At 44.4% G+C, this 26,633-nt stretch overlaps 1 protein-coding gene across 1 annotated transcript in view; it reads left to right on the forward strand.

The window, feature by feature from the left end:
• Positions 1-3,982: 3,982 nt before the first annotated feature.
• kcnk3a (potassium channel, subfamily K, member 3a) overlaps positions 3,983-26,633 on the forward strand; it is a 62,614-nt gene continuing 39,963 nt past the window's right edge. The window contains exon 1 of the mRNA XM_014143993.2: positions 3,983-4,419. Within this exon, the coding sequence (XP_013999468.1) occupies positions 4,086-4,419 (334 nt within the window). The 5' untranslated portion in view covers positions 3,983-4,085. The remainder of the gene's footprint in view (positions 4,420-26,633) is intronic.

Below are 26,633 nucleotides of genomic sequence, written 5' to 3' on the forward strand. Positions count from 1 at the left end.
AGCTTGTCTGTTAGGCTCGTGTCACTGGGCAGCTCTCGGCTGTGCTTCCCTTTGTAGTCTGTAATAGTTTGCAAGCCCTGCCACATCCGACGAGCATCAAAGCCGGTGTAGTACGATTCAATCTTAGACAGGACCATTGATGCTTTGCCTGTTTGATGGTTCGTAGGAGGGCATAGCGAGATTTCTTATAAGCGTCTGGGTTAGAGTCCCGCTCCTTGAAAGCGGCAGCTCTAGCCTTTAGCTCAGTGTGGATGTTGCCTGTAATCCATGGCTTCTGGTTGGGGTATGTACGTACAGTCACTGTGGGGACGACGTCATCGATGCACTTATTGATGAAGCCAATGACTGATGTGGTGTACTCCTCAGTGCCATCGGAAGAATCCCGGAAACATATTCCAGTCTGTGCTAGCAAAACAGTCCTGTAGCCTAGCATCTGCTTTATCTGACCACTTTTTTATTGATCTTGTCACTGGTGCTTCCTGCTTTAATTTTTGCTTGTAAGCATGATTCAGGAGGATAGAATTATGGTCAGACTTGCCAAATGGAGGGTGAGGGAGAGCATGTGTCTCAGTGTGTGGAGTAAAGGTGGTCCAGAGTTTTTTCCCCTCTGGTTGCACATTTAACATGCTAATAGAAATTTGGTAAAACAGATTTAAGTTTCCCTGCATTAAAGTCCCCAGCTACTAGGAGCGCTGCTTCTGGGCGAGCGTTTTCTTGTTTGCTTATGGCGGAATACATCTCATTCAATGCTGTCTTAGTGCCAGCCTCAGTCTGTGGTGGGATGTAAACAGCTTCGAAAAATACAGTTGAAAACTCTCTAGGTAGGTAGAGTGGTGGTAGATAGTGTGGTCTACAGTTTATCATGAGATACTCTACCTCAGGCGAGCAATAGCTTGAGACTTCCTTAGATATCGTGCACCAGCTGTTATTTACAAAAATACATAGTCTGCCGCCCCTTGACTTACCAGACTCCACTGTTCTATCCTGCCGGTACAGCGTATAACCAGCCAGCTGTATGTTGATAGTGTCGTCGTTCAGCCCCGACTCCGTGAAGCTTAAGATATTACAGTGTTGAATGTCCCGTTGCACGTTTGCTAGCAGAATGGAAGGAAGTGGAGGTTTATTCAATCGCCTATGAATTCTCAGAAGGCAGCCCGCCTTCTGGCCCCTTTTTCCCTGCCTCCTCTTCACGCAAATCACGGGGATCTGGGCCTGTTCCCGAGAAAGCAGTATATCATTCACGTCAGGCTCATCAGACTCATTAAAGGAAAAAAAGGATTCTGCCAGTCTGTGGTGAGTAATCGCAGTCCTGATGTCCAGAAGTTATTTTCAGTCATAAGAGATGGTAGCGGCAACATTTTGTACAAAATAAGTAAAAAAAGAAGTTACCAACAACGCAAATAAACAAACACAAAAACACAATCGGTTGGGGACACGTAAAACGCCAACCTTCTTCTCCGGTGCCATTGTTACTTGTCAATACTATCTCGACATTTCGAGACACTTTCTCAAAATGTGGAGATGGTAGATCATACAGGATGTGTTGTTTTCATAAGTAGCATTGTGTGCAGATTTACATCTGTCCACGTTGCAGAGATCCTCACAGCAAGGCCAAAGGCAAAACATGTGGCGAGCTGGCATTTGCCCCAGCACTCTTGATTTGGTTTAATAATGTATTGACAGAAAGAAAGAGGTTGTTAAGACTGATTTGCCTCATGATTTGTCAACTTGTGCACAATTGATATGTGCTTCTGTCTGATCAGCTGTAACCTACTGATAACAACCACAGCTAACAACCATAGCACAAATTTGGTATACAGTGCATTCTGAAAGTATTTAGACCCCTTGACTTCTTTCATATTTTGTTACGTTACAGCTTTATTATAAAATTGATTAAATAAATGTTTTTCCTCATCAATCTACACACAATACAGCAAAAACAGGTTTTTAGACATTTTTGCAAATGTATTAAAAATAAAAAAACGAAATACCTTATATACATAAGTATTCAGACCCTTTGCTATGAGACTCAAAATTGAGCTCAGGTGGAACCTGTTTCCATTGATCATCCTTGATTAGAGTCCATCTGTGGTATATTTTATTGATTGGAAATGATTTGGAAAGGCACACACCTGTCTATATAAGGTCCCACTGTTGACAGTGCATGTCAGAGCAAAAACCAAGCCATGAGGTCGAAGGAATTGTCCGTTGAGCTCTGAGACAGGATTGTGTCGAGGCACAGATCTGGGGAAGGGTACCAAAAAATGTCTGCAGCATTGAAGGTCCCCAAGAACACAGTGGCCTCCATCATTCTTAAATGGAAGAAGTTTGGAACCACCAAGACTCTTCCTAGAGCTGGCCGCCTGGCCAAACTGAGCAATCGGGGGAGAAGGGCCTTGGTCAGGGAGGTGACCAAGAACCTGATGGTCACTCTGACAGAGCTCCAGAGTTCCTCTGTGGAGATGAAAGGACCTTCCAGAAGGACAACCATCTCTACAGCACCACCAAGGCCTTTATGACTGAATGACCAGACAGAAGCCACTCATCAGTAAAAGGAACATGACAGCCCGCTTGGAGTTTGCCAAAAGGCACCTAAAGGACTCTCAGACCATGAGAAACAAGATTCTCTGGTCTGATGAAACCAAGATTGAACTCTTTGGCCTGAATTCCAAGCGTCACGTCTGGAGGAATCCTGGCACCATCCCTACAGTGAAGCATGGTGGTGGCAGCATCATGCTGTGGGGATGTTTTTCAGTGGCAGGGACTGGGAGACTAGTCAAGATCGAGGGAAAGATGAACAGAGCAAAGTACAGAGAGATCCTTGATGAAAACCTGCTCCAGAGCTTTCAGGACCTCAGACTGGGTCGAAGGTTCATCTTCCAACAGGACAACGACCCTAAGCACACAGCCAAGACAACACAGGAGTGGCTTCGGGACAAGTATCTGAATGTCCTTGAGTGGCACAGCCAGAGCCCGGGCTTAAACTCGATCGAACATCTCTGTGCAGCGACGCTCCCCATCCAACCTGACAGAGCTTGAGAGGATCTTTAGAGAAGAATGGGAGAAACTCCCCAAGTCAGGTGTGCCAAAGCTTGTAGCGTCATACCCAAGAAGACTTGAGGCTGTAATTGCTGCTTCAACAAAGTATTGAATAAAGGGTCTGAATACCTTTTTTTTTCATATAAATTTGCAAATATTTCTAAAAAACAGTTTTTGCTTTGCCATTATGAGGTATTATATGGCTGTAACTTAACAAAATGTAGAAAAAGTCAAGGGGTCTGAATACTTCCCAATGCCTGTATATTCAAACTTTGGGTGATGTCATACTACCAGATCAGGAAAAACTCTGGGATGCCACCTCTGTAATAACCACACAATGGAACAAATAAAGAAAGTAAGGTCTAATATCTTGTAATTTCCAGTCAGTATTATTACATTTCGAGATAGGATCTCGCAATTTTGACTTACTTATCTCGAATTCTTTTGATAATATCTTGCAATTTGGACTTACCTATCTCGAAATGTTGAGATAAGTACGGTAAGTCAAAATTGTGAGATACTATCTCGAAATGTTTTGATAAGTAAGTAAAACTTTTGAGCTACTATCTACAAATGTAGAGATACATAAGTCAACATTTTGAGTATCAATATTTGGGGTGGCGGGAATTGGCTTCAGTAGCATGTAGCTGTCTGTTCTGCATTCATTTGTTGCATGTGAGAGGGTTGCCTTATTGCACAGCCTACATTATACAACGAGTAATTGTGACATATATGTTTTCCTTATAAGGCAATATCCAACAGCAGCACTATTTTAGCTAATGGTGATATTACCGTAAACTTGCCGTCTACAGTAGCCTCCCACCCACTCTCTTCTGTATACAGACATACTGTACATAAATACGCACAGACCCTAAGAACGCATTCAGGCGAGCACGCGGTGGGAGGGCGGTTGGAAGGGGTGGTGCTGAAACGAACAGCTCCGAGAGAAAATGTGCGCTTGGGCAAATAAAGTCATCAGAGAGCTTTCTGCGCGCCACTGTCCCTGTTGATAGAGCCAGCCTCGCAATGAACCAGCCGAGCTCCCCATGCTCAAGATTCGCTTTCACATTTTTGGAGCCCGTCTACTCACCCTGACCATGAAGAGACAAAACGTGAGGACCCTTGCGCTCATCATTTGCACGTTCATCTACCTGTTAGTCGGTGCGGCTGTCTTCGATGCCTTAGAATCTAAGAAGGAGACGACCCAGAAGAAGAAAGTGTACGACAGAAAACAAGAGCTTAGGAACAAATACAATCTCACTAAACTCAACTTCGATGAACTCGAGGAAGTGGTGTTGCAGCTGAAGCCTCATAAAGCCGGGTTACAGTGGAAATTCGCTGGATCATTTTACTTCGCAATCACTGTGATCACGACCATAGGTAAGATTTATTAAACCAGTGACGTAAATCTTACCTGAATATGTTGCACTTGATTGTGCTGCATAAATCAAAGCAAAAACATAGGTAGGCTATGCATAGGCTACGCTCCATGTCCTTGCAAGTTCGGTAAGTTATTCAAACTATTGCCATTACGACCTTGTTGAAGATGACATCATGTTTCATGCTATTTTTAGTTGACAATCAATATTATTTGCTTCAGTCTATTAGGATACATTATTATTATTATTATAGACACGCATAGGCGTGTCTGAAGCAAACAAAGAAATACATTTAAAATGCATTTACAGTGTATTTCTAAATGGTTGCATGGGTATGATAGTTTGCAGCAAGTTTGGGACTCGTTAAGATAAACTTTATTATTATCTGTTTAATAGTGAGATATCATCGCAAACGTGGTGTTTAATCGTGTTATGACCCTGCTGTTTTTTTGGATGGACTTCACAAAACATTAACACTAACACTAAAGCTTTGGAGTATGTCTTACAAAGCAATCCATCACAACCCTAGAACAAATATTATCGTTAACAGGTTGCTGTCCTAATCCTCTCAAGAGCCGTTGGACTAATAATGGCTGTTCAGCAGCATCAGGTGCAAATGCTCAGCCTAACCAAAACGTGGTCTTCAAAAAGTCTCTACGAATAATATTTTGTATGTTAATCAAAATCATCTCATCATAATATTTAAGTTTGAAAGTGCTAGTAAAAACCAGGCCCGATGTATTATAAGCTCAGTAGACAGGCTAATGTCAACTGCCCCCTTTGGATATTACCCCTAATGACATAAGGATAGGAACATTTTTGAAGTAGAAGAGAATAGTCTGGTCTCCTTTTTCACACGACCAAGAAAAAAAGGAGTCGATCTTTGGAAAATGACTGGACATGTGTAACCATTAGGGGTCTTTCTACAGTATTTGTTTTGCCTAAAGACAAATGTAGCCTACATGATTAGGAAAATACACTCACCCTCATCCCCCACTCACCCTCATCCCTCACTCACCCTCATCCCTCACTCACCCTCATCCCTCAGTCTCCCTCATCCTTCACTCTCCCTCAACCCTCACTCTCCCTCATCCCTCACTCATCCTCATCCCTCACTCCCACATTTCCCACTATCACCTGTTATCCATCAACCTCACTAACTCACTCACATTCTCTCTCACACACACACAAGCTCACCCCTATCATCACCCTTTACCACCCTTATACCTCACCCTCACTTTTATTCCCCGCCTCACTCTCAAACCCCCCCCTCCCTACCATCACCCTCACCCCCACCCTGTCCCATGCCCTCATCCCAGTCCTCACTTTCACCTCAGCCTCCGCTCTGTATTGAGCCACTTGGGCCAGTTGTAGCTGGTGACCCAGGGTGGTGGTAACCCTACCACATGTAGAGGACTAATTGGATGCAAACCCGATCCGGGTGGCTGAAACGGCATGCTGTAATTGTGAGCCCACCGGGCTGGCAATGACACAGTGTTTGGCTTTTCACTCCGCCATTAACTATTGATGGCAACACCAGAGCTGCAGTGTTTAACTGGCCTCCCATCCACTCTACTATATTGTGTATTGTATACTGTAGTCGCACAATGACACACAGTCATGACCCCTCTCACTAACACAATGACACACAGTCATCATGACCCCGCTCACTAACACAATGACACGCTGTCATGACCCCTCTCACTAACACAATGACACGCAGTCATCATGACCCCTCTCACTAACACAATGACACACAGTCATCATGACCCCGCTCACTAACACAATGACACGCAGTCATCATGACCCCTCTCACTAACACAATGACACGCAGTCATCATGACCCCTCTCACTAACACAATGACACGCAGTCATCATGACCCCTCTCACTAACACAATGACACACAGTCATCATGACCCCTCTCACTAACACAATGACACACTGTCATGACCCCTCTCACTAACACAATGACACGCAGTCATCATGACCCCTCTCACTAACACAATGACACACAGTCATCATGACCCCTCTCACTAACACAATGACACACTGTCATGACCCCTCTCACTAACACAATGACACACATTCATCATGACCCCTCTCACTAACACAATGACACACTGTCATGACCCCTCTCACTAACACAATGACACACATTCATCATGACCCCTCTCACTAACACAATGACACGCAGTCATCATGACCCCTCTCACTAACACAATGACACACTGTCATGACCCCTCTCACTAACACAATGACACACAGTCATCATGACCCCTCTCACTAACACAATGACACACAGTCATCATGACCCCTCTCACTAACACAATGACACGCAGTCATCATGACCCCTCTCACTAACACAATGACACGCAGTCATCATGACCCCTCTCACTAACACAATGACACACAGTCATCATGACCCCTCTCACTAACACAATGACACACTGTCATGACCCCTCTCACTAACACAATGACACGCAGTCATCATGACCCCTCTCACTAACACAATGACACACAGTCATCATGACCCCTCTCACTAACACAATGACACACAGTCATCATGACCCCTCTCACTAACACAATGACACACTGTCATGACCCCTCTCACTAACACAATGACACACATTCATCATGACCCCTCTCACTAACACAATGACACACTGTCATGACCCCTCTCACTAACACAATGACACACATTCATCATGACCCCTCTCACTAACACAATGACACGCAGTCATCATGACCCCTCTCACTAACACAATGACACACTGTCATGACCCCTCTCACTAACACAATGACACACAGTCATCATGACCCCTCTCACTAACACAATGACACACTGTCATGACCCCTCTCACTAACACAATGACACACATTCATCATGACCCCTCTCACTAACACAATGACACACTGTCATGACCCCTCTCACTAACACAATGACACACAGTCATCATAACCCCTCTCACTAACACACTGACACACTGTCATGACCCCTCTCACTAACACAATGACACACAGTCATCATGACCCCTCTCACTAACACAATGACACGCAGTCATCATGACCCCTCTCACTAACACAATGACACGCAGTCATCATGACCCCTCTCACTAACACAATGACACACAGTCATCATGACCCCTCTCACTAACACAATGACACACAGTCATCATGACCCCTCTCACTAACACAATGACACACAGTCATCATGACCCCTCTCACTAACACAATGACACACAGTCATCATGACCCCTCTCACTAACACAATGACACACAGTCATCATGACCCCTCTCACTAACACAATGACACACAGTCATCATGACCCCTCTCACTAACACAATGACACACTGTCATGACCCCTCTCACTAACACAATGACACACAGTCATCATGACCCCTCTCACTAACACAATGACACACTGTCATGACCCCTCTCACTAACACAATGACACACAGTCATCATGACCCCTCTCACTAACACAATGACACACAGTCATCATGACCCCTCTCACTAACACAATGACACACAGTCATCATGACCCCTCTCACTAACACAATGACACACAGTCATCATGACCCCTCTCACTAACACAATGACACACAGTCATCATGACCCCTCTCACTAACACAATGACACACTGTCATGACCCCTCTCACTAACACAATGACACACAGTCATCATGACCCCTCTCACTAACACAATGACACACTGTCATGACCCCTCTCACTAACACAATGACACACATTCATCATGACCCCTCTCACTAACACAATGACACACTGTCATGACCCCTCTCACTAACACAATGACACACAGTCATCATGACCCCTCTCACTAACACAATGACACACTGTCATGACCCCTCTCACTAACACAATGACACACTGTCATGACCCCTCTCACTAACACAATGACACACTGTCATGACCCCTCTCACTAACACAATGACACACTGTCATGACCCCTCTCACTAACACAATGACACACTGTCATGACCCCTCTCACTAACACAATGACACACTGTCATGACCCCTCTCACTAACACAATGACACACTGTCATGACCCCTCTCACTAACACAATGACACGCAGTCATCATGACCCCTCTCACTAACACAATGACACACAGTCATCATGACCCCTCTCACTAACACAATGACACGCAGTCATCATGACCCCTCTCACTAACACAATGACACACTGTCATGACCCCTCTCACTTACACAATGACACACTGTCATCATGACCCCTCTCACTAACACAATGACACACATTCATCATGACCCCTCTCACTAACACAATGACACACTGTCATGACCCCTCTCACTAACACACTGACACACTGTCATGACCCCTCTCACTAACACAATGACACACTGTCATGACTCCTCTCACTAACACAATGACACACTGTCATGACCCCTCTCACTAACACAATGACACACTGTCATGACCCCTCTCACTAACACAATGACACACATTCATCATGACCCCTCTCACTAACACAATGACACACTGTCATGACCCCTCTCACTAACACAATGACACACAGTCATCATAACCCCTCTCACTAACACACTGACACACTGTCATGACCCCTCTCACTAACACAATGACACACAGTCATCATGACCCCTCTCACTAACACAATGACACGCAGTCATCATGACCCCTCTCACTAACACAATGACACACAGTCATCATGACCCCTCTCACTAACACAATGACACACAGTCATCATGACCCCTCTCACTAACACAATGACACACTGTCATGACCCCTCTCACTAACACAATGACACACTGTCATGACCCCTCTCACTAACACAATGACACACTGTCATGACCCCTCTCACTAACACAATGACACACTGTCATGACCCCTCTCACTAACACAATGACACACTGTCATGACCCCTCTCACTAACACAATGACACGCAGTCATCATGACCCCTCTCACTAACACAATGACACACTGTCATGACCCCTCTCACTAACACAATGACACGCAGTCATCATGACCCCTCTCACTAACACAATGACACACAGTCATCATGACCCCTCTCACTAACACAATGACACGCAGTCATCATGACCCCTCTCACTAACACAATGACACACTGTCATGACCCCTCTCACTTACACAATGACACACTGTCATCATGACCCCTCTCACTAACACAATGACACACATTCATCATGACCCCTCTCACTAACACAATGACACACTGTCATGACCCCTCTCACTAACACAATGACACACAGTCATCATAACCCCTCTCACTAACACACTGACACACTGTCATGACCCCTCTCACTAACACAATGACACACTGTCATGACTCCTCTCACTAACACAATGACACACTGTCATGACCCCTCTCACTAACACAATGACACACTGTCATGACCCCTCTCACTAACACAATGACACACATTCATCATGACCCCTCTCACTAACACAATGACACACTGTCATGACCCCTCTCACTAACACAATGACACACAGTCATCATGACCCCTCTCACTAACACAATGACACACTGTCATGACCCCTCTCACTAACACAATGACACACTGTCATGACTCCTCTCACTAACACAATGACACACTGTCATGACCCCTCTCACTAACACAATGACACACTGTCATGACTCCTCTCACTAACACAATGACACACTGTCATGACCCCTCTCACTAACACAATGACACACTGTCATGACCCCTCTCACTAACACAATGACACACTGTCATGACCCCTCTCACTAACACAATGACACACATTCATCATGACCCCTCTCACTAACACAATGACACACTGTCATGACCCCTCTCACTAACACAATGACACACAGTCATCATAACCCCTCTCACTAACACAATGACACACTGTCATGACCCCTCTCACTAACACAATGACACACTGTCATGACCCCTCTCACTTACACAATGACACACTGTCATGACCCCTCTCACTAACACAATGACACACATTCATCATGACCCCTCTCACTAACACAATGACACACTGTCATGACCCCTCTCACTAACACAATGACACACAGTCATCATAACCCCTCTCACTAACACAATGACACACTGTCATGACCCCTCTCACTAACACAATGACACACTGTCATGACCCCTCTCACTTACACAATGACACACTGTCATGACCCCTCTCACTAACACAATGACACACAGTCATGACCCCTCTCACTAACACAATGACACACTGTCATGACCCCTCTCACTAACACAATGACACACTGTCATGACCCCTCTCACTAACACAATGACACACAGTCATGACCCCTCTCACTAACATAATAACACAGTCATGACCCCTCATACTCACACAATAACACAGTCATGACACCTCTCACTCACACAATAACACAGTCATGACCCCTCATACTCACACAATAACGCAGTCATGACCCCTCATACTCACACAATAACACAGTTATGACCCCTCTCACTCACACAATAACACAGTTATGACCCCTCTCACTCACACAATAACACAGTCATGACCCCTCATACTCACACAATAACACAGTCATGACCCCTCTCACTCACACAATAACACAGTCATGACCCCTCATACTCACACAATAACACAGTCATGACCCCTCTCACTCACACAATAACACAGTCATGACCCCTCTCACTCACACAATAACACAGTCATGACCCCTCATACTCACACAATAACGCAGTCATGACCCCTCATACTCACACAATAACACAGTCATGACCCCTCATACTCACACAATAACACAGTCATGACCCCTCATACTCACACAATAACACAGTCATGACCCCTCTCACTCACACAATAACACAGTCATGACCCCTGATACTCACACAATAACACAGTCATGACCCCTCATACTCACACAATAACACAGTCATGACCCCTCTCACTCACATAATAACACAGTCATGACCCCTCATACTCACACAATAACACAGTCATGACCCCTGACACTCACACAATAACACAGTCATGACCCCTCATACTCACACAATAACACAGTTATGACCCCTCATACTCACACAATAACACAGTCATGACCCCTGATACTCACACAATAACACAGTCATGACCCCTCACACACAATAACACAGTTATGACCCCTCTCACTCACACAATAACACAGTCATGACCCCTCATACTCACACAATAACACAGTCATGACCCCTGATACTCACACAATAACACAGTCATGACCCCTCATACTCACACAATAACACAGTTATGACCCCTCATACTCACACAATAACACAGTCATGACCCCTCATACTCACACAATAACACAGTCATGACCCCACACACAATAACACAGTTATGACCCCTCTCACTCACACAATAACACAGTCATGACCCCTCATACTCACACAATAACGCAGTCATGACCCCTCTCACTCACACAATAACACAGTCATGACCCCTCATACTCACACAATAACACAGTCATGACCCCTCTCACTCACACAATAACACAGTCATGACCCCTCTCACTCACACAATAACACAGTCATGACCCCTCTCACTCACACAATAACACAGTTATGACCCCTCATACTCACACAATAACACAGTTATGACCCCTCATACTCACACAATAACACAGTCATGACCCCTCATACTCACACAATAACGCAGTCATGACCCCTCATACTCACACAATAACACAGTCATGACCCCTCATACTCACACAATAACACAGTCATGACCCTCTCACTCACACAATAACACAGTCATGACCCCTCATACTCACACAATAACACAGTCATGACCCCTCTCACTCACACAATAACACAGTCATGACCCCTCTCACTCACACAATAACGCAGTCATGACCCCTCATACTCACACAATAACGCAGTCATGACCCCTCTCACTCACACAATAACACAGTCATGACCCCTCATACTCACACAATAACACAGTCATGACCCCACACACAATAACACAGTTATGACCCCTCTCACTCACACAATAACACAGTCATGACCCCTCTCACTCACACAATAACACAGTCATGACCCCTCTCACTCACACAATAACACAGTCATGACCCCTCATACTCACACAATAACACAGTCATGACCCCTCATACTCACACAATAACACAGTCATGACCCCTCATACTCACACAATAACACAGTCATGACCCCACACACAATAACACAGTTATGACCCCTCTCACTCACACAATAACACAGTCATGACCCCTCTCACTCACACAATAACACAGTCATGACCCCTCATACTCACACAATAACGCAGTCATGACCCCACACACAATAACACAGTCATGTCCCTGTGTGTAGACACACCAAACCATATCACAGAAGACGTAGACACACAGCTACAACTTTAGTGAAACCCCATAACCTGGACACAAGCCCAAAGGCACATTTGTTAGTGTTTAGGAAATGGAGGAGAGGAGCATCCAGCATGGTGGTGAAAACCTGTGCATTACACACTCTGCTGTTCTATTGTACGTGCAATGATGTGCAATGATGTCAGAGGGATATAAACCTAAACCTAACCTATTGTATGAAGTAATTTCTTTGTTCATTTCTTTGCAAACGGACGTGGCAGTTTCAGCATTATTGAATCCAATTTTAATATTTATTTTGTTTGTAAAGCCACAGTCTCTTCATATGGACTTATTGCAGTCAGGACCAAGCCAAAACAAAATGAAGATATAGCTGTATAATAAAAGTAAATTTTTTATCTTTATTATTTTTATGCATTGATGAAAGAAACATCACATGATGAAAAATGTCTCACATTCACAACTTTAATTAGTTAGTATATGTATGAGCAGTGTTGATATATATGCTGAACAAAAATATAAACACAACATGTAAAGTGTTGGTCCCATGTTTCATCAGCTGAAATATAGATCCCAGACATTTTCCATACGCACAAAAAGTTGATGTCAATTTTTTTGCTAAAATGTGTATACATCCCTCTTAGTGAACATTTCTCCTTTACCAATATAATCCACCCACCTGACAGGTGTGGCATATCAAGAAGCTGATTAAAGAGCATGATCATTACACAGGTGCACCTTGTGCTGGGAACAATAAAAAGCCACTCTAAAATGTGGAGTTTTGTCATACAACACAATGCCACAGATGTCTCAAGTTTTGAGAGAGTGTGCAATTGGCATGCTGACTGCAGGAATGTCCACCAGCGCTGTTGCTAGATAATTGAATGTTAATTTCTCTACCTTAAGCTGCATCCAACGTTGTTTTAGAGAATTTGGCAGTACACTACCGTTCAAAAGTTTGGGTCCCTTAGAAATGTCCTTGTTTTTGAAAGAAAATAAACACATTTTGTCCATCAAAAGAAAATAACATAAAATTGATCAGAAATACAGTGTAGACATTGTTAATGTTGTAAATGACTATTGTAGCTGTAAACGGCTGATTTTTAATGGAATGTCTACATAGGCGTACAGAGGCACATTATCAGCAATCATCACTCCTGTGTTCCAATGGAACGTTGTGTTAGCTAATCCAAGTTTATCATTTAAAAAGGCTAATTGATCATTAGAAAACCATTTTGAATTGATGTTAGCACAGCTGAAAACTGTTGTCCTGATTAAAGAAGCAATCAAACTGGCCTTCCTTAGACTAGTTGAGTATCTGGAGCATCAGCATTTGTGGGTTCGATTACAGGCTCACAATGACTAGAAACAAATAACTTTCTTCTGAAAATCGTCAGCCTATTCTTGTTCTGAGAAATGAAGGCTATTCCATGCGAGAAATTGCCAATAAATTGAAGATCTCGTACAACACTACCCCCTTTACAGAACAGCGCAAACTGGCTCTTACCAGAATAGAAAGAGGAGTGAGTGGCCACGGTATACAACTGAGAAAGAGGACAAGTACACAAAAATGTGCTTTTCCTTCAAAAACAAGGACATTTCTAAGTGACCCCAAACTTTTGAACAGTAGTGTATGTCCAACTGGCCTCACAACCGAGGAACACCTGTAACCATGCCAGTCCAGGAACTCCACATCCGGCTTCTTCATCTGCGGGATCGTCTGAGACCAGCCACCCATGCAGCTGATGAAACTGTGGGTTTGCGCAATTGAAGAATTTCACAAACTGTCAGAAACGTCTCAGGGAAGCTCATCTTCGTGCTCATCGTTCTCACTAGGGTCTTGACCTGACTGCAGTTCGGCGTTGTAACTGACTTCAGTGGGCAAATGTTCACCTTCGATAAGCCACTGGCATGCTGGAGAAGTGTGCTCTTCATGAATTAATTATGGTTTCAACTGTACCGGGCAGATGGCAGACAGCGTCGTATAGCGTTGTGTGGGCGAGCGGTTTGCTAATGTCAGTGTTGTGAACAGAGTGCCCCATGGTGGCGGTGGGGTTATCGTATGGGCAGGCATAAACTACAGACAACGATCACAATTGCATTTTATCGATGGCAATTTGAATGCACAGTGATACCGTGACGAGATCCTGAGGCCCATTCATGCCATTCATCCACCGCCATCACCTCATGTTTTAGCATGTCACAAGGATCTGTACGCAATTCCTGGAAGCTGAAAATATCCCAGTTCTTCCATGGCCTGTATACTCACCAGACATGTCACCTTTTGAGCATGTTTAGGATGCTCTGGATTGACGTGTACGACAGCGTGTTCCAGGTCCCGCCAATATCCAGAAACCTCGCAGAGCCATGGAAGAGGACTGGGAAAACATTTCATTTGCCACAATCAATAGCCTGATCAACTCTATGCGAAGGAGATGTGTTGCAGTGCATGAGGCAAATGGTGGTCACACCAGATACAGACTGTTTTTTTGATCCATGCCCCTACTTTTTTTTAAAAATGTATCCGTGACCAACAGATGCAAATCTGTATACCCATTCATGTGAAATCCATAGATTAGGGACTAATGAATTTATTTCAATTGACTGATTTCCTTATATGAACTGTAACTCAGTAAATCTTTGGAATTGTTGCATGGACTCTACAAGGTGTTCGGAAGCGTTCCATAGGGATGCTGGCCCATGTTGACTCCAATGCTTCCAGAGGCGGAAGAAACGCACATCTATTTAGGCGAGCTGCTGGCTAGCGGAGTAGAACATTTGAAAAACTAAAGGAGAGCCGCACACTCTAGGAGCTCAGATGCAATAATTTAATAACCTAATATCCAACGTTTCGACAGACAAGCTGTCTTCATCAGGGTATAATGACAAACACTGTGGGGTGACTAGTTTATATAGTGTCAAAGGACACACACAGGTGTCTGTAATCATGTCGGGGTGTGGCCTGATATCATTGGTTATTTCTCAGATATAAAAATAACATACCAAAAACATGAATGGATAGCATAGGATCGTAGATACAATTTGGCAACAGAGGCCTACAAACATTTACAATAGCAAAATCACAATAATCACAAGAATGGCTTCAGATTAAAGTATATGTTGAGGCCGAAGGGAGCAAGGGTCTTTAAATTAAAGATCCAGGCAGCCTCTCGTTTTAACAATAAATTCTCGAGGTCACCCCCTCTCCTAGGGAGGGTGACATGTTCGATGCCAATATAACGTAGGGACGAAATCGAGTGGTTTGCTTCCAAAAAGTGAGCCGCAACTGGATAAGTTGAGTTTTTGCACCTAATGGTGCTACGATGCTCTGAGATTTGTACTTTTAATTCACACTTTGTTTTACCCACGTAATTTTTATCCCCAAGGACAAGTTATAAGATAAATAACTGCCTTAGCGGAGCTCGTGATAACACCTTTAATTGGGATCTGTTTCCCTGTTTGGGGGTGTTTGAAGGATCTACATTTGAAGTCGGAAGTTTACATACACTTAGGTTGGAGTCATTAAAACGAGTTTTTCAAACTCCAATCATTTCTTGTAAACAAACTATAGTTCTGGCAAGTCGGTTAGGACATCTACTTTGTGCATGACACAAGGAATTTTTCCAACAATTGTTTACAGACAGATTATTTCACTTATAATTCACTGTATCACAATTCCAGTGGGTCAGAAGTTTACATACACTAAGTTGACTGTGCCTTCAAACAGCTTGGAAAATTCAAGAAAAGGATGTCATGGCTTTAGAAGCTTCTGATTGGCTGATTGACATAATTTGAGTCAATTGGAGGTGTACCTGTGGATGTATTTCAAGGCCTACTTTCAAACTCAGTGCCTCTTTGCTTGACATCATGGGAAAATCAAAATAAATCAGCCAAGACCTCAGCAAAAAATTGTAGACCTCCACAAGTTTGGTTCATGTCACGTCCTGTCCCTAGTAAGATGTCATTTTCTATAGTAGAGTAGGGCAGGGCGTGACAGGGGGTGTTTTGGGCTAATCTATGTTTTTCTATTTCTATGTTTAGGTTCTAGTTTGTCTATTTCAATGTTGGGATTGTTTGGAGTTGATCTCTAATTGGAGGCAGCTGATCCTCATTGCCTCTGATTAGAGATCATATTTAGTAGGGGTTTTTCTCATTGGGGTTTGTGGGTTATTGTCTTTTGAGTAGTGTGTTGTCCTCTCTGCGTCACGGTTTGTTGTTTTGTATTTTCAAGTATTTCAGTGTATTGCATTCAGTTTCACTTTTAATAAATATGTGGAACTACGAACACGCTGCATATTGGTCCGCTCCTTCAAACAGCCGTGACAGAATAACCCACCAACAAAGGACCAAGCAGCGTGGAAGGGAGCAACAGGAGAAGTACTTGGAGTCGTGGACTTGGGAGGAGATATTAGACAGGAAAGGACCCTGGAGGCAGGCTGGGGAGTATCGCCGACCGAAGGAGGAGATCGAGGCAGCAAGAGCGGAGCGGCGATATTACGAGGCGCTATATCCACCAATAGGCAAGTGCGAGAGGCAGGGGGGGCACACGAGGAGTTTTGCTAAGTCAGGATGGAGACCTGAGCCAACTCCCCGTGCTTACCATGGGGAGTGGGTGACGAGGAAAGCACCGAGCTATGCGGAAATGCGCACTGTATCGCCCATACGCATTCAAAGCCTGGTGCGCTTGGTGCAAGCTCCTCAGCGTTGCCATGCTAGAGTTGGCACTCAGCCAGGAAGGAGTGTGCCTGCTCAGCGCATCTGGCCGCCAGTGCGTCTCCTCGGCCCAGTTTATCCTGTGCCTGCTCTACGCAGGGCAGCCCTCATTCCCCAGCACAGCCCAGTTCGCCCTGTGCCAGCGCTCCGACCGTGCTGGGCTACAGTGACCATCCAGCCAGGACGGGTTGTGCAGGCCGTACGCTCCAGATCTCCAGTGCGTCTCCAAGACCCAGTGTACCCTGTGCCTGCTCCGCGTACTCTTCCTCCAGTGGGCCACCATAGCCCAGTACGTCCTGTGCCTGCTCCGTGCACTCTTCCTCCAGTGTGCCACCATAGCCCAGTACGTCCTGTTCCTGCTCCCCGCACTAGCCCGAAGGTGCGTGTTACTAGCCTGGCGCCTCCCATGCCAGTCCCACGTAGCAGACCTCCAGTGCGTATCCATGACCCGGTACAGCCAGTGCCTGCTGTGAGCACTTGGCCCTTAGTGCGTCTCCCCAGTCCGGTGAGAGCGATTCCTGCTCCTCGCACTATTCCTCCAGTGCGCCTCCATAGCCCGGAGCCTCCAGCGATGCTCCTCAGCCCTGAGCCTCCAGCGACGCTCCTCAGCCCTGAGCCTCCAGCGACGCTCCTCAGCCCTGAGCCTCCAGCGACGCTCCTCAGCCCTGAGCCTCCAGCGACGCTCCTCAGCCCTGAGCCTCCAGCGACGCTCCTCAACCCTGAGCCTCCAGCGACGCTCCTCAGCCCTGAGCCTCCAGCGACGCTCCTCAGCCCGGAGCCTCCAGCGACGCTCCTCAGCCCGGAGCCTCCAGCGACGCTCCTCAGCCCTGAGCCTCCAGCGACGCAGCCCGGAGCCTTCAGCGGCGGTCCGCAACCCGGAGCCTTCAGCGGAGGTCCGCAACCCAGAGCCTTCAGCGGCGGTCCGCAACCCGGAGCCTTCAGCGGCGGTCTGCAACCCGGAGCCTTCAGCGGCGGCCTTTAGCCCGGGGTCTTCAGCGGCGGCCTTTAGCCAAGGGTCTTCAGCGGCGGCCTTTAGCCCAGGGTCTTCAGGGGCGGTTGGCTGACCGAAGCCTCCGACGATGATCCATGGTCTGATTCCTCCAGACATACAGAAGCAGGGGGATCAGCGGTCGGTGGAGGTACTAAGCCCGGAACCAGAGCCGCCGCCTTAGACAGTAGTCACCCACCCTACCCTCCCTTTGTGTTTTGGTGGTTGTTTTGTTGGGGTTTTTGTTTTGTTTGCATTCGGAGTCTGCACCTTTGGGGGGGTACTGTCACGTCCTGTCCCTAGTAAGATGTCATTTTCTATAGTAGAGTAGGGCAGGGCGTGACAGGGGGTGTTTTGGGCTAATTTATGTTTTTCTATTTCTATGTTTAGGTTCTAGTTTGTCTATTTCTATGTTGGGATTGTTTGGGGTTGAGCTCTAATTGGAGGCAGCTGATCCTCATTGCCTCTGATTAGAGATCATATTAAAGTAGGGGTTTTTCTCATTGTGGTTTGTGGGTTATTGTCTTTTGAGTAGTGTGTTGTCCTCTCTGCGTCACGGTTTGTTGTTTTGTATTTTCAAGTATTTCAGTGTATTGCATTCTGTTTCACTTTTAATAAATATGTGGAACTACGAACACGCTGCATCTTGGTCCGCTCCTTCAAACAGCCATGACAGTTCATCCTTGGGAGCAATTTCCAAATGCCTGAAGGTACCACGTTCATCTGTACAAACAATAGTATGCAAGTATAAACACCATGGGACCATGCAGCCGTCATACTGCTCAGGAAGGAGACGCGTTCTGTCTCCAAGAGATGAACGTACTTTGGTGCGAAATGTGCAAATCAATCCCAGAACAATAGCAAAGAACCTTGTGAAGATGCTGGAGGAAACAGGTACAAAAGAATCTATAGCCACAGTAAAACAAGTCCTATATTGACATAATCTGAAAGTCCGCTCAACAAGGAAGAAGCCACTGCTCCAAAACCACCATAAAATAGCCAGACTGCGGTTAGCAACTGAACATGGGGACAAAGATCGTACTTTTTGGAGAAATGTCCTCTGGTCTGATGAAACAAAATAGAACTGTTTGGCCACGATGACCATCATTATGTTTGGAGGAAAAAGGGGGACGCTTGCAAGCCGAAGAACACCATCCCAACCGTGAAGCACGGGGGTGGCAGCATCATGTTGTGGGGGTGCTTTGCTGCAGGAGGGACTGGTGCACTTCACAAAATAGATGGCATCATGTGGAAGGAGAATTATATGGATATATTGAAGCAACATCTCAAGACATCAGTCAGGAAGTTAATGCTTGGTTGCAAATGGGTCTTCCAAATAGACAATGACCCCAAGCATACTTCCAAAGTTATGGCAAAATAGATGTTGTGCAGGGATATCTTGGGGTGGTAAATCAAAGTTTACCAATTGATCTCTGAGATTTTTGCCCCACAAGAATACGACCAAGGGAGGGTCCGAAAACACATTACTGATACTGTCATCGGATCTTAGAATGTGCCAATGTTTGTGAATGATTCCCTTAATTTGTTCAGAGCACTTTGAATAGCAGGTAGTTAGAACGCAAGAATGCTTCTTTTTGCGAGACTGTCCTTGAAAAAGATCATGTCTTGGTTTGTTTAGAATTTTCTCAATGGCAGTATTAATCTGACAATTTTTGTCCCCCCTCTCCTTGAATTTTCTTTGCGTCTCAGCCATATTTCTGTCGAAATATGATTGTTTTTTGCAAATTATTTTGATTGGACAGAATTGGCTGTAGGGAAAACTGTTTTTCAAGGGAATCGGGTGACAGCTATCAGCCCTCAACAAACTGTTAAGATCAGTACGTTTCCTGTAAAGATCAATGTATAGAACATTATCCTCACACAAGATCAGAAGATCAAGGAAACTGATTTGACGTGTGTCAGCTTGCATAGTAAATCGCAGATGCTCAGAACAGGAGTTAAGAAAAACATGGAATGCCTGGAGCTGTTTTTCATCACCCCTCCATAGAACAAAAATATCATCAATATACCGTTTCCAAATAATGATGATAGGCAAGAAAACATTCACTGCAATGCTTCCCACAGTTGCCAAGTTGGCTGGAAGTCCTTTGGGTGGTTGACCATTCTTGATACACACGGGAAACTGTTCAGCGTGAAAAACCCAGCAGTGTTGCCGTTCTTGACACAAACCGGTGTGCCTAGCACCTACTACCATTGTCATGGTTCCACCTGTCACCAGAGGGCGGCAGAGACCACCCTAGAGACATTAATGACACTCAGGTGTGTCCTATTACTCATTATAATTTACCTGTTTAAAGAGGTGTGTGTTCTGGTTTCCTTTGCAGAAGCTTGAATTGTTTACCGTGTTTGTTTGTTTCCTGAGTGAGTTTTTGAGATGAAGTGTTTGTTGTTTTTCCCCAGTGTACTGTGATCCTGTGGCTACTGTTTATCAGTAAAGTATTTATGCTTATCCTTAACCACTGATTCCTTGTCTGGTCTCTTCTCTGCACCTGGGTCCAACCTCACCACGTCACAACCATACCCAGTTCAAAGGCAATTCAATATTTTGTCTTGCCCATTCACCCACTGAAGGACACACATACACAATCCATGTCTCAATTGTTTCAAGGCTTAAAAGTCCCTTTTTAACCTGTCTCCCCTTCATCTACACTGATTGAAGTGGTTTTAACAAGTAACATCAATAAGGGATCATAGCATTTGCCTGGCCATGGAAAGAGCAGGTGTCCTTAATTATTTGTACACTATATATATATATATATATATATATATATATATATATATATATATATATATATATATATATATATATATATATACATACAGTGCCTTCAGAACGTACTCAGACCCCTTGACTTTTTCCACATTTTGTTATGTTACAGCCTTATTCTAAAATCTAGCCCATAATGACAAAGTGAAAACAGGATTTAAATTTTTTTTGCAATTCTATTTAAAAAAAAAAAAGTATTTAGAGTCTCATATTTTGCTATGAGACTCGCAATTGAGCTCATGTGCATCCTGTTTCTATTGATCATCCTTGAGATGTTTCTACAACTTGATTGGAGTCCACCTGTGGTAAATTCAATTGGTTGGACATGATTTGGAAAGGCACACAGCTTTCTATATAAGGTCCCACTGTTGACAGTGCATGTCAGAGCAAAAACCAAGCCATGAGGTCGAAGGAATTGTCATTAGAGCTCCGAATCAGGATTGTGTCGAGGCACAGATCTGGGGAAGGGTACCAAAAAATGTCTGCAGCAAGACTCTTCCTAGAGCTGGCCGCCTGGCCAAACTGAGCAATCTTGGGAGAAAGGCCTTGGTTAGGGAGGTGACCAAGAACCCAATGGTCACTCTGACAGAGCTCTATAGTGCCTCTGTGGAGATGGGAGAAACTTCCAGAAGGACAACCATCTCTGCAGCACTCCACCAATCAGGCCTTTAAGGTAGAGTGGCCAGATGGAAGCCACTCGTCAGTAAAAGGCACATGACAGCCCACTTGGAGTTTGCCAAAAGACACCTAGAGGACTCTCAGACCATGAGAAACAAGATTCTCTGGTCTGATGAAAGCAATATTGAACTCTTTGGCCTGAATGCCAAGCGTCACGTCTGGTGGAAGCCTGGCACCATCCCTATGGTGAAGCATGGTGGTCGCAGCGTCATGCTGTGGGAATGTTTTTCAGCGGCAGGGACTGGGAGTTAGGATCAAGGCAAAGATGAACGGAGCAAAATGTCCTTGAGTGGGCCAGCCAGAGTACAGACTTGAACCCGATCAAACATCTCTGGAGAGACCTGAAAATATATGTGCAGCAACACTCCCCATCCAACCTGATAGAGCTTGAAAGGATCTGCAGAGAAGAATTGGAGAAACTCCCCAAATACAGGTGTGCCAAGCATGTAGCGTCATACCCAAGAAGACTCAATGCTGTAATCTCTGCCAAAGGTGCTTCCACAAAGTACTTAGTAAAGGATCTGAATACTTATGTAAATATGGTATATATATATATATATATATATAATCAGTTTTTGCTTTGTCATTATGTGGTATTGTGTGTAGATTGATGAGGAAAAAAATATATTTCATACATTTTAGAATAAGGCTGTAACGTAATAAAATTTGGAAAAAGTCAATGGGTCTGAATACTTTTCGAAGGCACTGTGTATATATACTGTATGTCCATGTGGATCAGTGGAATCTATACTGAATATACATGTAACAATTTCAACGATTTTACTGAGTTACAGTTCATATTTTCATATATAAGGAAATCATTCAATGGAAATAAATTCATTAGGCCCTAATCTATGGATTTCACATGATTGGGCAGGGGCGCAGCCATGCGTAGGCGTTTGAGGGAATAGGCCCAACCACTTTAAAAAAAAATGATTTAACCTTAATTTAACTAGGCAGTCAGTTAAGAACAAATTCTTATTTACAATGACGGCCTAGGAACAGTGGGTTAACTGCCTTGTTCAGCTCGGGGATTTGATCTAGCAACCTTTACGGTTACTGCCCGTACGCCCTAACCACTAGGCTACCTGCCGCACTTGGGAACCAGGTCCAACCACTGGGGCACCAGGCCCAGCCAATCAGAATGAGTTTTTCCCCCACCAAAGAGCTTTATTATAAGACAGAAATATTCCAGTTTCATCAGCTGTCCGGGTGGCTGGTCTCAGATGATCCCGCAGGTGAAGAAGTCCTGGGGTGGCGTGGTTACACGTGGTCTGCTGTTGTGAGGTCGGAGACCACGAATTCTCTAAAATGACGTTGGATGCGGCTTATGGTAGAGAAATTAACATTCAATTCTCTGGCAACAGCTCTGGTGGACATTCCTGCAATCAGGTGGATGGATTATATTGGCAAAAGAGAAATGCTCACTAACAGGGATGTAAACAAATGTGTGCACAACATTTGAGAGAAATAAGCTTTTTGTGCGTATGGAACATTTCTGGGATCTTTTATTTCAGCTCATGAAACATGGGACCAACACTTTACACGTTGCCTTTATATTTTTGTGCAATATATATCACTATAAGGTTCAAGAGTTTGGAGGAAAAAGGAAAATGGCACATGTGGTCCTTTGTAAATGCCTCTGAGAGAACATCTAAGGATGATCATGGAAAATGTTTTAGTGACCTCTCCACGGAACACAGAAGGATTCTGTGATAGAACCATACATCTGTGAAACCCCCCCAAAAAACAGGGGGAGTGTCTTGCTCTCTTGAGTAAATCTCTGTTCCGCTCCCCCTTAGAGACCCATTTCTAAGAACGCCTTTATTAAATCATCCTGACATAGTATTAACCTGCTAAAGATAAGTATGTGTTTCCACCATTGGAAAGATTCAGTATCCACCTCCTGAGAAAGATCGGTTCCAGCATGTTACTAATAACTCAGTATAAATGCCTGTCTGAAGTGGGGAAGGGAGAGAAGACAGGAAAGGAGTAAGTCTAAGTAAGGCTGCTAGCAGGAATCAGTCTTCACTCTGACGATACTAAGAGAGGGGGAGGTGGTGTCCACTTACTTATCATCTCCTGGGAAAGATTGTTTCGATGGAAGGAATCCCACAAGGGGAGAATAAATAAGCAGCCAGTTAGAAAGCACTCTGCGAGTCGCAAAAGAGCCGGAGAGAGCTGGGGAGAGAGCCGGGAAGAGAGCCGGGGAGAGAGCCGGGGAGAGAGCCGGGGAGAGAGCCAGGGAGAGAGCTGGGGCCTCTTGGCACTGGGACGGTTTTGATCAAGTCTGGGGGAATGTTCGCATCATAAGCCCCCGCTGGCATCACAGAGCCATGCCAGGCTGTCATTCCCACATCACTTAACACTGGCTGGCTGAACACGGACTGAATGAACACTATTGACTGCCTATAAGCAACTCGGGCCTATAGAGCATCCATCCATCCATGAGGCTAGGAACAAACTGAACATAGCAGATAGCAGCGTTGTCGAAAGCAGAGCTGGTGTTTTGTTTTTCTATCCCCCCCAATGTATTGTGTTAGAATAGATGGCAGGGCTCACCTGCGACTGTGCCTATGATATAAAAGAGCTATGGCTGTGTGATAGAATAATTTACAAAAACAGGGTGATTCCAGGCCACAGACTCCCTGGGTTATTCTCCCTGGGCAGCTGTCTCTGCTCTGCCTATCTCTTTGATATAGCAGCAATTTCATGCTCAGCAAAATGTGGAAGTCATTTGCATTTGTTTAATTAGGACAGTTTTTTTATTGTGGGTAAAGCCTTTTCTGTGGTACATTATATGCAGAGACAGTAAGTGGTTCATAAGAAATGTAAGATCAAAATGTTTCCACTGTGCTGCTTTTAATTCAGTGACGCTGATTCAAAGAAATGATCAAACCCCTATCCCCTCACCTTTGACCTTTTGTTTAGTCTTGGTAACAATTAGCATACAGAACAAATGAATTAGCCATGTAAATACACTCAACGTTTATTCATACACAAGTGTCACCGTGTTCATTTATCCTCATAGAGCATAATGGATCGTTTCAAATCATGAACTGAATTTCAATTCCTGTTCTGAATATGCTGGAGGAATAATATACATTAATAATATACAGTTAGAATCTACTCTGTTGCTCATTTCACTTTAACTCGTGGATAGAGACCAACTCTTCCATCCTGCATTTTTTTACATGCAAGGTCCATTTCTATGTTAGTCTTGCACTGTGTATATGTTCTATGCTATATATGTTAACTGTCATGTACATGGCTGAATCCATAGTGCTCAGATGTCTGTCTGCTTTAGGTCCAGTGTACAGGAGTAACCTGGGGCCATTTTGATCGTTGATTTTGGTATCACAAGACGGCTCGATATGTTAAGAGATTTCTGCCAATCAGAGAGATGCTGCTGTTGATCCATGACAGTCTAGTCATCTGTTGAGAGATGAGAGAGGGGGACTGGGTCCAAGAGAAAGCAGGTGGTCTGCTGAGGACTGACAATAAGGACTGACAATGAGGACTGTTTAGGAAGTATGACATGTATGATAACCTCTATCCACACATTCCTTTTGTTACATGTGTTATGTAAGCTATACCAATTATTTAGTTGTTAATTCTTGGTCCAAGTGATTACATTGATGGAGTATGCAGATCAATAATTTTTTGGGGCCCGAAAATGTTAATAATAGTGGCTTGTTTAGCAAAACAAAGTCGGGATTGCAGTCACTCTTTGTTCCTAGACTGCTTTCAATGTAGGGCTATCTAAATATGTAATTTTCTCTAATCTATCCTTTTGAGACTTTAAATGTAAAAAAAACCACTTCCAGTGGTTCCCTTTGAATGCCACCACCTCACCCCATTAGCTGTACCCTCCTCTTTCATCCTGAATCACAACACTCCCTCCAAAAGATGACAAGGCACTTATCCTAATTTCAGAAAATAAAATGATAACCGTGAGTACTTGCTGAGGCATGATGAGTGAGCATTATATTATCAGCGTTATTATTAAGAGCCAATAGTGGCCTCCTAGCCCCTGCTTCCTCAAACCCTTACGTAAAGTAAAATGAAAAACATAACAAATAACCTTGCTTAACCCGATGCTGTGCTCTCCAGCGAGGCACTGCCCCCTTTCGCTAATGATCAAGACACACTTAGATTAAAAGTGACAAGGCCTCAGGAGCCCTGAGTGTCAGTGGCACTAGGCTGGAGAACAACCAGTCAGAGTCAGGCAGTACCCACTCCTAATACTGTACCAGCAACAAGCCTGGCATAGCCCTGGCATGGCAGAAAAGGGCCATTGTCAAATAGATGAAAACACATTCACACCATGGAGGGTCAAAATGACACACCTCTCGTGTAACCCACTGAGAGCTTAAAGGAAATTAATCACGGTCACCTCAGCGTCTGATTTGTCAAAATATTTAATGGATTTTCAGTGCCACATTTTCAGTACAGTGGAGAGCGAAAAAATAATGAAATGATGCAGACTATTTTGGGCTGCGAAAGCTCGTTCTGCTGAGAGACAAACGTGTGACAGACAAACTGAGAATATCTGGAGAATGTGCTCATGATCAGCTGACATGTTAGCAGAATGCCTGTCTGTTGTGTTTTTTTCTTTCAACAGAGAATGAGTTCTTGATTACCTTGTTAAACAAAAAAATGACCATGTTCATTCATAAGACTATGAGCT

Source organism: Salmo salar, chromosome ssa15, assembly GCF_905237065.1.
Source record: "Salmo salar chromosome ssa15, Ssal_v3.1, whole genome shotgun sequence".
In the NCBI taxonomy this organism is placed as follows: domain Eukaryota; kingdom Metazoa; phylum Chordata; class Actinopteri; order Salmoniformes; family Salmonidae; genus Salmo; species Salmo salar.